General features: G+C 44.2%; 2 protein-coding genes across 3 annotated transcripts; both read right to left on the reverse strand.

Moving 5' to 3' along the window:
• Positions 1 to 37: 37 nt before the first annotated feature.
• Positions 38 to 8,078, reverse strand: smad4a (SMAD family member 4a). 2 transcript variants are annotated; one of them, XM_061798921.1, is made up of 11 exons: positions 7,785 to 8,044; positions 6,561 to 6,896; positions 6,313 to 6,487; positions 5,631 to 5,660; positions 5,346 to 5,549; positions 5,163 to 5,270; positions 4,125 to 4,175; positions 3,857 to 4,040; positions 2,707 to 2,875; positions 2,492 to 2,630; positions 38 to 1,897 (listed from the first exon to the last, which is right to left on the reverse strand). In XM_061798921.1, the coding sequence occupies exons 2-11, from the start codon at positions 6,798 to 6,800 to the stop codon at positions 1,686 to 1,688; spliced, it is 1,512 nt and encodes a 503-aa protein (XP_061654905.1). In that variant the 5' UTR covers positions 6,801 to 6,896; positions 7,785 to 8,044; the 3' UTR covers positions 38 to 1,685. The 2 variants fall into 2 exon arrangements, with proteins under 2 accessions (XP_061654905.1, XP_061654903.1); XM_061798919.1 differs by having other exon boundaries at positions 5,163 to 5,549; positions 7,785 to 8,078.
• A 1,095-nt stretch (positions 8,079 to 9,173) lies between these two features.
• LOC133489799 (bone morphogenetic protein 10-like) lies at positions 9,174 to 13,971 on the reverse strand. Its single transcript, XM_061798922.1, has 2 exons — positions 12,093 to 13,971; positions 9,174 to 10,863 (listed from the first exon to the last, which is right to left on the reverse strand). The coding sequence occupies exons 1-2, from the start codon at positions 12,409 to 12,411 to the stop codon at positions 9,914 to 9,916; spliced, it is 1,269 nt and encodes a 422-aa protein (XP_061654906.1). The 5' UTR covers positions 12,412 to 13,971; the 3' UTR covers positions 9,174 to 9,913.
• Between the last annotated feature and the right edge of the window lie 798 nt (positions 13,972 to 14,769).

Below are 14,769 nucleotides of genomic sequence, written 5' to 3' on the forward strand. Positions count from 1 at the left end.
CATGTCTCCTGTGCGTACAAACTGCACCTTAACGGAATGCTGTTAGCACATGAAATTTTATTCAATCATAATCACACATATTAACACTAATATCGTTCAAATTCATACTTATGATGCTAGGTACAAGCTGGCAATATCGTTATTTTTTTCCCCCCCCAGTATGGATCACTGATATAGCAAAAAAGTAGAGTAGAAAACTGCAGCAGCTGTCGGTTCTGGATACCAAAAGTTTTAAGTGCTGAGGAAAAAAAAAATCATAAAGCAATATCTATTTCAGTGACACTCGGCATAACACTTGAAATGACTGTTTGGCATGGATATGGCTTGTATTTCCTCTCGCAGCTCTCTTTGGGATGGTGTGGATTTTTATGCAGAAAAATTTAGTAGAGGGGTCCACACTCAATTGCCACCATACTTTGTTTTACACTTGTCTAATACCCTACAACTGTTTGTCTATACAAATATTTACCGCAATTATGACTTTACTGCTATATTAGCAGTATAGGTAAGTGATGAGACTATGTTCCTATTTATGTACAAATTCAGGTTACGGAACACTGTATTTACCATGCTGAGAGAAGTTTGATCTGAGAAATACTCCTAATTGGAAATTGGCACTGGTTAGAGCGTCTGCCTCACAGTTCTGAGGACCGGGGTTCAATCCCCGGCCCCGCCTGTGTGGAGTGTGCATGTTCTCCCTGTGCCTGCGTGGGTTTTCTCCAGGCACTCCGGTTTCCTCCCACATCCCAAAAACATTCATGGTAGGTTAATTGAGAACTCTAAATTGCCCGTAGGTGTGAATGTGAGTGCGAATGGTTGTTTGTTTGTATGTGCCTTGCGATTGGCTGGCAACCAGTTCAGGGTGTACGCCGCCTCCTGCCCGATGATAGCTGGGATAGGCTCCAGCAGGCCCGCGACCCTAGTGAGGAGAAGCGGCTCAGAAAATGGATGGATGGATGGATGGAGGGATGGATGGATGGTATGACATTCAGGCATAAATAGAAACGTTTTGTCAGAAGCAGACATCCATGCAAAATAGATGGCTCTCCCTGCCCAAATGCGAGGCCATTACAGTACTTGAATTGCTCCAATTTTTTCCACTTCGCTTGAGTGGCGAATAATCTGAAGCTCACTCAGAACATTTAAAAAAATAAATAAATAAAATCAACAAAAACAAGAAAAAAAAATATTTTACCTAAACTATCACCGACTGGCTGGCAAACAGTCCAGGGTGCAGACAGCCTCTCAGCCAAAGTCAGCTGGCATAGGCTCTAGTTCACTTGAAATATATATAGATATGGAACGGGAAAGATGGCTGGAAATGAGGTACAAACGTGGCCGTAGTTTCCTACGTCTTTAATAAATCTGTACCATTCACTTTTTGAACTCAACTACAGAAATAAATGAGTTTTTCCAGCATATTTGATTTTATTGAGATGCATGTGTACTTGTATCAGAGTGGATGCTTTGTTCCATTAATTTTGGAGCGCTCGGTTAAAAATACTGACTTGGGTTGTCAGCATGCACGGCGGCGTGTCTCCAGTGTACCGCATTGCTAGTGGCACCACTGCACTTTACTGGCGACCACGTGTGTCCTCACTTCTACCCCTACCGCCTGACCCAGCGCCGCCCGCAGTCCTCTTCAGGATCCATGAGCCTCCGAGTACAGTCTTCCGACGTCATCTTTAGTCAAGAGGCTGCGGATCCGCGATGGGCATGGTGTGCAGCACCTCGTCCAGCAGCTGCAGAGCGCGGTGGAGGTGGATCTCGATCCAGCAGGGCGTCTCCTTGATGCTTTGTCGCGGGTAGTCGGGGCCCCAGCCCTTGACGAAGCTCATACGCAGGATGCACAGCCGGCGCAGGTCGTCCACACCGATGCCCGCCGCTGCCGACAAACCTGCGGAGGGAGGAGGGAGAAGTTCGGTACCAGAAATGGAAAATGTCAAAAAAGGTATAACGACTGTCAAACTGTAACTGTTGTTACTTTATCAATTTAACTGTAATGAGCATATTATTTCATAAAATAAAACGTTAAATGCATGTGTAAGATTATTTGAATACTAAAGCAACAACTCACCCCTATTCCGTTTTTAATTATTTGCAATAAATAATTATAATTCTTCAACTAATCTAATAAAATTAAAAATAGATTTTCAAAATATTTATTTATACATTTACAATTGCAATTTATATAATTACAACTTCAATCAACTAATCATTTAATGAAATAAATGAACAAATACATTTTAATTAATCCTATTTACAGGAATAAAATTGCTGAATTAATGCAACAAATACTACGGGACTGTTATGGAGTAAATCTATGATATCTCATGGGGAAATTCTAAATCTGTAGTATGTACAAATATATGGTGAACCTAAAGGGACCAAGCACAGAGCCTCGAGGGACACCTACTAGGTTGGAAGGCGGATGGAAATTACCTTTGCCCGAGACATTTGGGGAGGAACGATCGAGGCGTAATACACTCACTGATTGCAGGAGCTATGCCACCCACAGAACCCGGACCGGGTATATTCCCGGCCACCGCCGCCGCCTGGGCCGCCGCCGCCGCTTGGGCCGTGGCCGCCTGTTGCTGCATCTGCCGGTGGCACTGACGAAGGTCAAACACCTGGCGGAGAGAAACAATGGCAGTTTGAGCGAGAACTTGAGCAGACCTCGGAGAATGAGCGCGCCTCTCGCCTCACCTTGATGTAAGCGCTGGGGTAGATCTTGTGCACTGCATCCCCGGGGGCACGTCCCGCCTCTCGGTCCAGGTAGTAGCTCTGCACGAACACGGCGTGGTCGCTCAAGCAGCGCACCCACACGTCTCCTTCGCCTTTGCACTCCAGCTGCACGCCTTTGCCGATGTGGAGCCTGAGAAGCAAAGCAAAAAAGCCATTATGTAAAATTAAATTGTATACAAAGTTGATTTTTGGGCGCGCGTCTAAATCTATGACAAACCTTGACCCCGTTATGAGTCCCCCCCTGCCGCACTATACAGTATGAAGTTGAGTGCCTTCATTTGAATCAGCGGTTATGCACAACTGCGAAGTGCATTTGGCTAGCTAGCTATGCCTACACCCCCCGAAAATGCATCTTCTAGTAATGTGTAGCAAACAGGTAACCATTCACATTGATCAATACCCAAGAAGTAGCTCTCAGTTTCAAAATGGTTGGTGACCCCTGTGCTAGTCGAAGTAGCATCCATTTTTGCAGCTCGCAGTACTGATATTTGATTGACATTTGACAGTTAAGCGGGCATGGTTTAAGCACATTCTGCGGACACGCCCACAGCATTTTAGAGCGGAGAGAAGGGCTTAATTCTTTTGATTTTGAAGCCTCATTTTGCATACTTGACAAGTTCTTTATTCAAATTTGACAGGGTTGTCAAGAACACTCTTCTCTGTGGTGTCACAAATTTAGAAGACATTTATTTTCATGTTACAGGAACTTTAAATATGGTACACTAGCTTTTGTGGCCGTCTTCTCATGTAGTGTGACTTTCAATAAAACGTCATTAAAAGCAGAGCTTTTCAGAGGAAAAACTTTGAATGCGTATTGCATTTAAAACAATCACAGTTGACAGCCACCTGTCACACTTAGTCTATTGAGAGCAGAGTTATATTTCACCATTGCCGTTATCTGCCTCCGACTGTTAACAGCACCAGTTAAGTGATGATGTGCCATGTATTATTTGTACGGCTGCCAGCGGCCTCGATAAGGTCAGGCGGAGTGTGCGGTGGAGTCAGGAAAAGGAAGTTGGTAGGCTGTCAGACACCTTTTATTAAGACCTCTGGGAAATGTTTTAAATTATGGAAAACAATTTACAAGTTTCACGTGGATGCGGTCAAGTACCTGGCTCTCTCGATGTTTTCCGTCCTGTGGACGTTGCTGAGCTGGCCCAGGCAGAAGCGGTCGCCTCCGGAGGGGTCCACGTAACCGTCCACCGTCACTATCGGGCACGTGGAGGGCACCTTGAACGTTTCGCCAACCTGGACGTCCATCTCAAAGTACGCGATGGAGCACCAGTATTCTGGAGCTGCCAAAAAACACCAAGTGGGTAAAATGAGTTGATGATATCGCAAGTGTTAAGGTGGGGGACGTGTGTGACAGAATAACTCACCCGGGTGGTTGGAGATCGGCGGCTGGAATGCGATTTCACTGCTAACAGACCCTGCGGGAATTTTAGAAAGGGAAATAGTGGAGTAATTTATGTGCTTATTCTACTATTTTATATAGTTTTTAAAAGGAGACATTTTATGATATTTTACAGGTGTTGCCAGGTGTCTTGGTAAAAGGATATCAAAATACACAAAGGATCAAGAATAACAGCACACTTAATATCCACTGGTCACACTCTTGTTCAAATCCCTCCATTTTGGAAGGGCCAGTTCCTAGTCATGCAAATGCTGAGTATGGCTTTTGTTACCATGACAACCAAGACGGCGTTAGGGTGTTGCGACGACGCAAGCGGCTATGCGGTGTTGCCAACTTAGTGACTTTTCCAACCACTCTAGCGACTGTTTTTTTTTTTTCTTAAAGCAACCAATCGAGTGACTTTTTGTGGTGTCATTGGAGATCTGAAGTCTCTGAAACACCCGCCTCTGTGTCCAGACTCCAAATGAATGGCACTTGCGCAACACCACCACTGGCTAATTTAACCCCCAATACAATGAGCGCCTATACAGATTTGTATTTTCAATCAAGGAGGCAGAATTTTATCAGTGTCACCAAATTACTTAACATCCACACACCCCCTTTCACCATGTTAAATTAGCCAATTTTTCGCGTGTGACATTTATCAGAACCTAACACTGGTACCACTGCTTAGCTTTTGGCTTTGATAATGATAGTGCTTCCCATGTAGTCTGGCAGTTATCGCTAGAAAATGGCAGATCTCGGAAGCTAGCTCCCCAAATTATGAGCGGAGAAATTCTGGGCGTGGTCAGTTGTTAGTTATGTAAATTAACCCCACGGTTATAGAACAGTGAGGTGCAAGTAAAGACCAGCTTGCTCAGAAATAGGCAGCAGGGAAAGGAGTTCAGAGAGCCAACTGCATGTATATAAGCAAAGAAAAAGGCACTTTTCCATAATATGTAACCCCTTAAAATATCTTGAGTGAAATAAAAAGTAGAAAGAGAGAACACATCCACCTACGTACAGTAATGCCCCGTGTGAGGCATGGGCGTATGGTGTTGCAGGTGACCATTTTGATGTGGCGGCACCGCAGGTGTGAAGCTGCTGCTTCTGCTCCAGTTGGGGGTGGAATCTGTAAATGTAAAAGTTAGAAACTCACTTGAGACAATCCTACCGGTTGAATGGCGAAGAGCACTCGATGTCTCACTTGAGGGTCCCGCGCTGATGGCGGAGAAGGCGGACGCTGAAGCCGAGCCGCTGACCTCCGGCGGCGGAAGTAGCGCGGGGCTGCCGAAGGGCTCTGGCGGGCCGGGCCTGGACGGAGGATGCTGGATGGTCTGCAGGTGGCTGTCGGCGCTGGGGTGAGACTGCTGGTTGTCGTAGTCATACTCGTCTTTTACCATGAGTGGACCTGGTGAGCATAAACAACAGGCGTGCTTAAGACTGTCGATATCAACACAATTAGCAAAAAAGAACGATTCAAACAACTTACCTGTGCTTGAAAGTGTTAGTCCTGATAGGTCTGAAAAGAAATTAAGGGAAAATGCATCACTCTGTATTTGATAGATTACTGTGTCGGTAAATTAGCAACTGTAACTAAACATTGAATAGACGGGCTAACGGTATAGTTTCAGTGTCGCAGTGTTATAACCAATTAAGCAACAGATGTTTGACCACAAAGGGTGGTGCAATACATAGACATACAATATAACAATATACACAGAGGCTTATATTATTTATCCCAGAAAATAACTAGTATTAGTTCAGACTACTGAAACTGTTGTGAAACTCTTCTTTGTGTGCGTCTCCATATCTCTATTATATTGCTCCCAAGTGGCCAAAGCGTACCCACCAAAAGAAGCAGGACAGTATTCACTGAATTGGAGCAAAAATGTGGCAAAAACTGTTTTTTTGCATTCTATTTGATTCTGTATCTTTATGTTTTTATAAAGTACAACATAAAAGACAATAAAAATGTGTGTTTCTCTTTTGGGAGGATGGAACGGATTAACGGCCTTTCCATTGATTTCAATGGGGCAAGATGATTTGAGATACAAGTGTTTGAATTATGAGCATGGTCACAAAAGATACATTATCCATAACATCTCCCTTTTAAAAATGAAGTACTTCATAAGAAGTTTAAGTTTTTGAGGAAGTTTGGTGTGTACACCTACCAATTCCTGGCGAGACCACTCTCTCGTAGTGGTACGGATTGACGCAAACATTGTCACATTTGAGGTCAAAAGCATACTGGCAGTATTTGACGTGTTTTAACTCGTTCTTGTGCAGATCGGGCCACCGCCACAGTCGCGCGTAGACCACGTGGGGGAAACCTTTACGTCCCGCGACCTAAAATAAAAACATTTGTGTTATACTTTGAGCAAGGCCATAAGAAGAACGGTTTATTCGCTATCATACTAACCTGTAGGCGGCCGTCCAAAGTGCGCTGTATGGTCACGCACTTGCTGGGATGGGCTCCGTTGGTCGTGATGGCCGTGATGAGGGAGTCCAGCTCGTCCTTTTTCTCCTTCAGCTTCTTGACCAGGCTCTCGATGGCTCGCTTGGCGAAGCTCTCGCTCTCGCCGCCTTGTCTGTGGCACATCAGGCTGTGCACGATGCTCAGGCAGGCGTCATTGCTCGTGGGGGTGTTGGCGATGGACATCCTGCTGCTTGGGTTTCAGCCTTTGGGGAGGCTCTCTCGCTCTCTCTCTTTCTCACCAGTGAGGCCTTACAGTCGATACAAAGCAGGTCTGGAAAGCTGAGATGAGTGAATTATTCAGATGTGATTCTGTCATACAATGGATGTGAAGCAACGCAGTTAGTCTGTAAAATTATATTAATTACTCAATTAGTGCAAAAACCTTCCTAATGATTACCAACTACCACAAACGCCAGCCGAATCGCATTTCACCATTCGCGACTTCACCTACTCGCAAATTTTTCTTTGGAACCTAAGAGCTTCTCGCCTATCTGTGTATTTTTGTTTTCTTAAGGACCGCCGGACACCAACCAACGTGGCCGAACACGACTTAACTGGAAAAAGCAAACAAATTACAGTCGGCGACTCACACTCGCACACATAACCACTAGCAGAATGTCATCTTTGTCCATTAAATAGACGGACTTTTTCTGCCTCTCTTCTCGTGCAGTGTGATTTACATTAAACCCTATTTGAACTAAACTTGCATGAATAAATACAGGTGAATACCTCTTTGGCAGAGTCATTTAAAACTGAGCATTACCCTCTTTTTATAGGCAGACGTTTAAGTTTTTGTACTTTGTTGACCCAACAGTACCGGTGTATCTAATGAAGTGTCTTTTGAGTGTACAGTACGGGACTTTGTATGTAAAGTCGTCCCATGGAGTCAATACTATTAGACATTAACATTAAGCTCGATTGCTTTGCTAAGGCCCATAATGATTCACATTAACTACGCTTTCGTTGTGAAACAGAACCCACGCCGAATACAAACTGAATCATCTACTAATAGCCCTAGCGGGAATAAATAAAGATTCGTCACAGAAGACGCGTACAAAAGCTTAGTTATTTAAAATTCCCTTTGGGGTGTCGTGTCGTAGCGATTAGCTTGCTAGCAATGCCGCTCGCAGCTAGGCTAACACTAAAAGCAACTTGGAGCCCACTCACCTTTCTTTCTGTGACGGTTCTTAGCAGCCCGGTTACCGCGTGGCAGTTTTATCCGTCGCCCTGGTGTAAATGGCGACACGTACGAGCGGTCGGCGAAGCTAATAGCAGCGCGGTAGCAGCCACGAAAATAAACAAGAAATTTCTCCCCGCCACCAAAGTGTCACCAATGCGCACGCGTCAAAAAATAAAAAATAAACTAAATATAGGACTTTTAAACAAGTTTTGCAGTCATGTTTTACGACAAAAATCAGCATTTACAAATATAAATGATAATAAAACAGTCCTTATCCAACATTTTCCCCCCCAGAATTATCTTGTACCAATTTCCCCAGAAATAACGGGGGGGGAATGTTTTTCCTTAACAGATAATGTGAAAATGAGTGCTTCCTCTTGGAAAAAAAATGTCCCTCCATCCCTTCGTTTTCCCAACCTTTATTCAGCCAAGGCACCCATTCAACATTAGAAAAAAGCTCACAGCAGAGCACCAAACACAAATGTCACAAAAAGTATGAATTATGAAAATATGGTAATCTCGTCCTAATTTACCCACAAATTGACTTCCTCAGTGTAAAATCTGGGCCTGTTTAATTCAATCGATAAATCAACAAAGATGATGATTTCTCACGGCACTCTGGTTGAGAATCCCTGTTCCATACGACTTATTCTCATAAGAGTCGCAGTTGAACAGTTGGTCTGGCGAATTTAGAGTCTTCAAATAACCTAACATGCATGTTTTTTTTTTTAATGTGGTAGGATGCCAGAGTACTCAAAGACAAATTGGACAGGCACTGACCACTATACCACCATGGTGCGCGTGTCTTACAATAAAACTTCATTGAAAGCAGTAGTAGTTTCAAGGGAAAAGACGACCAGGATGACTTTGAATGTGTCTTACATTGAAATCGAATATAGTTGACATCCGCTTGGCCTACTGGAAGTAGAGCGCTGATCCCCAATTGTTCCCATAGTGCTATTCCACCTTTGTCGTTATCTGCTTCTGACTGTTAACAGCACCAGTTAAGTGATGATGTGCCACATATTTGTATTTGTTTTATTTTTTTTTCCATTTGTACGGTTGCCGTGGGCCTCGATAAGCGTGCGGGACCGAGTCAGAAAAAGGAAGCGGGAGGGCTCCGAGGTCAATCCGATGGCGGGGTCGCCGAAAGAACGCTGGCGTCGGGGACCAGGAATCTGACACCACCCTCTCACAAACGTTACCACTTGGCGCAGCGTCCCGGCCTGAGTGACGGCTCACAAGACTCCAGGCTCTGACACCTCGTTATCACGGCGGCATGGCAGCGGGCAGAGAGGCCCGCCGAGCATGTGATGCAAGAGGGGATGACGGGCATCGAGGTTGTCACGCGAGGGGCGATCAATCAATCAATCAAATCTATTCACAGTATGTTTATTTCCCAAGTTACACTGTATAATTGTACAGGTATGATAAAAGAAATCAACAGATGAATGACAATTCCAAATATTGACCTCATGACACTGGTTGAATGATATCCAAAGTGAATTATCAGCAAAATTGTTATACTTCACTTCGATTGTGCTAGTGTACATCTGAGGACCAAGGTGGTACTAAAAGCCATTTGGATGCTGATGATATGATATTAGGTCTGAATCAGTGTTTCCCAACCTTTACTGAGCCAAGGCACATGTTTTATATTTGAAATCATCTCATGGCACACCGCAAAACAAAAATCCAGGTTAATCATGTACCTTCTGCCATCTAGCGAACGAGCATTTAATTGTTCTCACGTTCACGATACGTCGCTGGCATAGATAGTTGAACGCGAATCTCGTATGTGTAGCAAATAAAGAATTTTCAGATCAATTTACGTGATATTGGATCATTTCCCGCGCCACACCTGACGATCTCTCGCTGGCACAGTGGTTGGGAATCACTGGTCTAAACAATATGGTAATGAAATACAACAAACAAAGCCATATACATTTACATAGAATTAAATAATAATGAATGAAGATTTGCATTTATACAAGTTACACCATGTAGTACTGCTGTTAGAGCGTAACTACGTGTGGCTACGACAAGCATACGTTCGAATGCATCGCTGCACAGTCTCTATCTCTGTGTGAGCGTGTACCCGCGTGTGCGTGCGTCACTATCTGCAGCCACACTCTGCCACTACCATGCCCTCATATTTGTGGTTGAAGGTGATCACCCCGTTATCGAAATAAAGGAGCGAAATGGGCTCCAGCTTAGTGGGTACACAGCAGGCACGCGATGCCCTCTCCGGACTCTTAACACTCAGCAGCGTCTGCACGATAGCGTGTTTGGTGGGCGAGACCTCGGAGGTCATGGACGGGCCGCACACGCCGTTGCACATGTAGGCCTCGTAGCCCACCGGCTGGATGATCCACGTATCCCAGCCAATTTCTTTAAAATCCACAAACAGCGGAGTTCTCTTGCAGGCTTCTCCCTTGACACCGCGGCGGGCCCGAGCGGGGGTTTCGTAGATGAGCTTCGGCCCGTCCCGGTTGCGGTCGACAAACGGCCGGAACGGACTCGGCTCGTCGTTCTCAGGACGGTCCCCCTCGTGCGCGTTATCGCCATTGTTCGGATCGTCCGAGAAGACGATCATCATCGCGTTGTGCTTCTCCTCCACGCTTCGCCCGATGTCCACAAAGACCTCGCCCTCGTCCCGCGTTTCCGCCTCCTCGGGCCCTGAGATCGCGACATGGACCTGCAGCTTGTGCGTCGCGTGGCCGTACTTCCGCCAGAGTGCAACCGTGTGAGTCATATCCAAGAACACCCAACTGTTATCTTTGGCGTGGATGTACGTGGTCACCAGTTCCTCCAGGTCCTTGGACTCCTCCTCTTGATCCCGCCTTCTCACCTCTTTCCCAACCTCCCTGGTCCAAACCACACCGTCGTGCACTTTGTAAACGGTCACCTTGCACTCTAGGCCGGAAAGGGGTCTCTGGGCCCTCTGGACGAGGGTGAAAAGGTGAAGCTCGGCTCTGGTGATGTGCTCATGGTGGGGCACGGAGATGTTGAAGAGCAAGGGATGTGTCCTTACACCACTGGCTGTCACTCCAGACTGGGAAGAATCTGAAAATATCAATAAGTATCTCTTAATATGGTGTCCCTTTCGCGGTTTAAAGTCTTGTCAGTGGGGTCTTATCCTCAAAGCTGTTGTACCCTTGATCCTTGGCTTGTACAACTTGAGAACATACCCGTCTTTGGAAAAGATACATTTGCTTTATTGATTAGCATTGCGGTACACATTAATATTGAGACTTCAACTCCAACCTCTATTTCTGAGAGTTCAGTGAAACATTAGGGGTACAATGACTTGTCCATGGGGCGTTGCCCTCCAAGCTGTATCCTTGACCCTGAACTTTTATAGTTTGGATCAAAAATTCAGTATCTCAGACATCAGATAAAACAACAACCTTCGAAGGAACTGAGTTTTTAGTTTTGGCTGTTAAACGTTAGGAACACGCCGCTATCTTTGGAAAAGATGGGATAAAAGCCCCCAGAACCCAACAATTAGCCTTTGGGGGCACATTAATATACATTTGTACATAGATTTCGTCTGTAGGGACTTCAACTCTACCTCTATTACTGATAGTTCAGTGTCCCTTTTGGGGTACAATGATTTGTCCATGGGGTGATACCCTCAAGGAAGCTGCTTTTGTACCCGTGACACTTGACTTGGGAACCTTGTTGACACTGGATAAGGTCAGAAAAGTTTACCTTAGCCAATAATTAACCTGATGGGGTGCATAGAGATTGTACATAAAGGGACAGAAATGGACTCTAAATTTCCTAATTTACTTCTATTTCTGACCATTCAGTGTGCTTTTTAGACCAAATACAACATATTGATAACTGGATTTGTGTATTCAGTATCTTAATATCAAACCAAACTTTGCGGGGTAGAGCAGTTTTTGTAAACAAGAGCACTGACTTTTGCAGCTTGGTAACATGTCCCTTGGGTCAACAATTCAGTATTTAAGATATTAGATAAAACCTTTTAAAGGCCCAACATTTTGTCAATGGAGTGTTACCCAAGAAAGTTCTAATTTTGTGCCCTTAACTATTGACTTTTAAAGCTTGGAAACATGCCCCAACCTTTAGAAAAGATGAAGGAGCGCCCCCCCAGAACAAAAGTAGGTAGAACTTGTGAGGTACGTTATGATAGACTTACTCAATGTACTTAAACTTTTGATAATCCACCCCATAAAACAGACACTTTGCACGTGAATTTCAAAATATCAACCAACCTCAATTTCCAAAAGGCGTAATTGTGCACTATGATCTAGGTGAGTGTGTACCTTCGTTCTTGAAACTGCGCACAATGTTGGCCGAGGGCACGGCCGCGCGATCGTTGGCAAATCGCTCGAAGAGTTCCTGCATATACTCTGGTGGCTTCTTTGGGGAGGTTAGGGGCCTCTGTTCCAGTTCCCTCTGCCCCGTGAGGTTCAGTGTAGACAGAAAGTGGCTGAGAAAGTCTTGCGCGTCAAGCAGCGCATCCCGAACGAGCGTAGGCCTCCGGGGACGACTCTCGGGAGGCCTGACGGGCCCGCTCGAGCTCAAGGCGGTCAACGTGACCAGAAGGAAACTCAAGGAGAAGATGTCAGACTCGAGGGTCATGGTGTAAGGTTATCCAAAAAGCAGCGGATGACAAGATGGGAGTGGACGGATTCAACCGGGATCGACGCTCGACCGGTTGGCGTCGGGGCCGAGACAAAACAGCTTTGCCCTTGTCGGTGGTGTTCTTTGGTTCTGAGGGCAGGGCTGCGTTGTCCAATGTGTGCTGCTGACATGTTTGGAGATGTCATCAGGGTCCTGCTCGGCCCTCCTCTAAAACACCCTAACCCACCCCCTGCATGGCACCCATGCCTATCCATAACTCTTAACTTCTGGTTTTGACCCTCCTCACAATGACGTTGAATGCACATTCCAGCAAACCTATCCAATCCTCAGAAAAAAAAGGGCAACAGCGGTGGAAAGTATTGTACTTAAGGAGATTTTTTGAGTTAACTGTACTCTACTTGAGCATTTCTTTTTCTGACAACTTTTAACTTGTACTCAATATATTGTAAAACATATCTGTCTATACTCCTAATTTTCACTGTAATTATAAAAATTATGACATTTCGAGATTACGAAAGTGGAGCAACGATAGCTTGACAAGAAGGCACGGTCAGTTACTGACTTACTTCCTGTTTCAGTTTACGGCCTAGGAGGGTTTTCTTTTCTTTTTTAATACAAATACTGTATTTACTGTAATTATGACTTTACCACTGCATTACCGAAGGTTTGTGATAGAATATAGCACGTAACAACGTTATATTGTAAACTATAATGTGTATTAAACACATAATATATGTGTAAGTTGTCAATTTTATGTTAGCCTTCCGACTCATGTAGAAATTCAGGTCATGTTGCCGTCGTAAACCATCATTATTAACTTTGTAAGGGCAGACTTTCGGTGCAGCTCTTGTATTGGAGCTCATTAAATTATGTTGATTTCTCAGGCCTTCATGCAGCATCAGTACAACAAAATGGTAAAATACTGCCCATAATATCCCCAAATCTACTGCGAGGAGCTCCGCAAATGATAATTCCGACATAATCTGCAGCTGAGTCATTGCTGAATCACCACACTGGAGATGCCTTTAGTAGCAAAGTCATTAAACTCCCCCAGGGAAAACATTGCCGCTCACAATAGTCTTCGCTTTGTCTCGTCATAAATAAATCATCCTCATATTTGGAGATTAATGACTCGAGGGTTTTGTTTGTCCTATAAGCCTTTAGGAGAACCAAAGACCACGAATAATAACTCATTCTCGGGCAAACAAGAAAAGTGCACGAGAGGGCTTTTCGCTAACATACACTGAGCTCCAAATTCTTGCAGTTTATTGTACGATAAAGATCGTTGCTGTGCTGTTTTAATACCCTGAGAGGATTCGGGAAGGCTGCTGTAGTTCATCATCTTAATTCAAGACAAATTAATTCAATGAGCGCAATTATGTGTTTTGCAAACAGGCGGGGGAAAAGATGAGGGGAAAAAAACAAAACGTGTTTTAATCACGTTAATCTGTCACTGTCGAAAGCGATTAATCATGCCCCATTTTGAAATTAAAATGGATTACAAAAAGGACTTTTTCCAGTTAATTAAGACAATATTGGGATAGATTAAATCATTTAGAGACTACTTAAAATAAACAGGGGCTGTTTTACTGTATTAAGGATTATTATAACTATTTAAAAAAATATATATATATATTATTTTCCAAGAAAAAAAAGTTGTTTTTTCCAAAGAAAATAAGACGTTGTAATTTTCAAAAATAGCAAGCTGTCATTTTGTGAAAAAAGTCACTATTTTTTGAGAAAGAAGTCATACGAGATTAAAATTGTACTTGTTTGAGAAAAAAGATATCATTTTATAACATTATGACATTGCAGTTATCCGAGAAAACATCAGCATTTTAAAAAAATGTTAGAGGTAAAGTTGGAAAATTACGACAACATGGTGCTCATTTCAAATTCAAAACAGTAATGTCTATGTAATGTTATTGTTCGTTTTTTTTTTGTTTTTTTTTAAATCCATCCATCCATCCATTTTCTGAGCCGCTTCTCCTCACTAGGGTCGCGGGCGTGCTGGAGCCTATCCCAGCTGTCATCGGGCAGGAGGCGGGGTACACACTGAACTGGTTGCCAGCCAATCGCAGGGCACATAGAAACAAACAACCATTCGCACTCACAGTCATGCCTACGGGCAATTTAGAGTCTCCAATTAATGCATGTTTTTGGGATGTGGGAGGAAACCGGAGTGCCCGGAGAAAACCCACGCAGGCACGGGGAGAACATGCAAACTCCACACAGGCGGGGACGGGGATTGAACCCCGCACCTCAGAACTGTGAGGCTGACGCTCTAACCAGTCGGCCACCGTGCCGCTTTTTTTAAATCAATGAAAAAAAATTTCAAAATCTGACAAGAAGGAT

The sequence above is a fragment of the Phyllopteryx taeniolatus genome, chromosome 15 (assembly GCF_024500385.1).
Source record: "Phyllopteryx taeniolatus isolate TA_2022b chromosome 15, UOR_Ptae_1.2, whole genome shotgun sequence".
Classification (NCBI taxonomy): domain Eukaryota; kingdom Metazoa; phylum Chordata; class Actinopteri; order Syngnathiformes; family Syngnathidae; genus Phyllopteryx; species Phyllopteryx taeniolatus.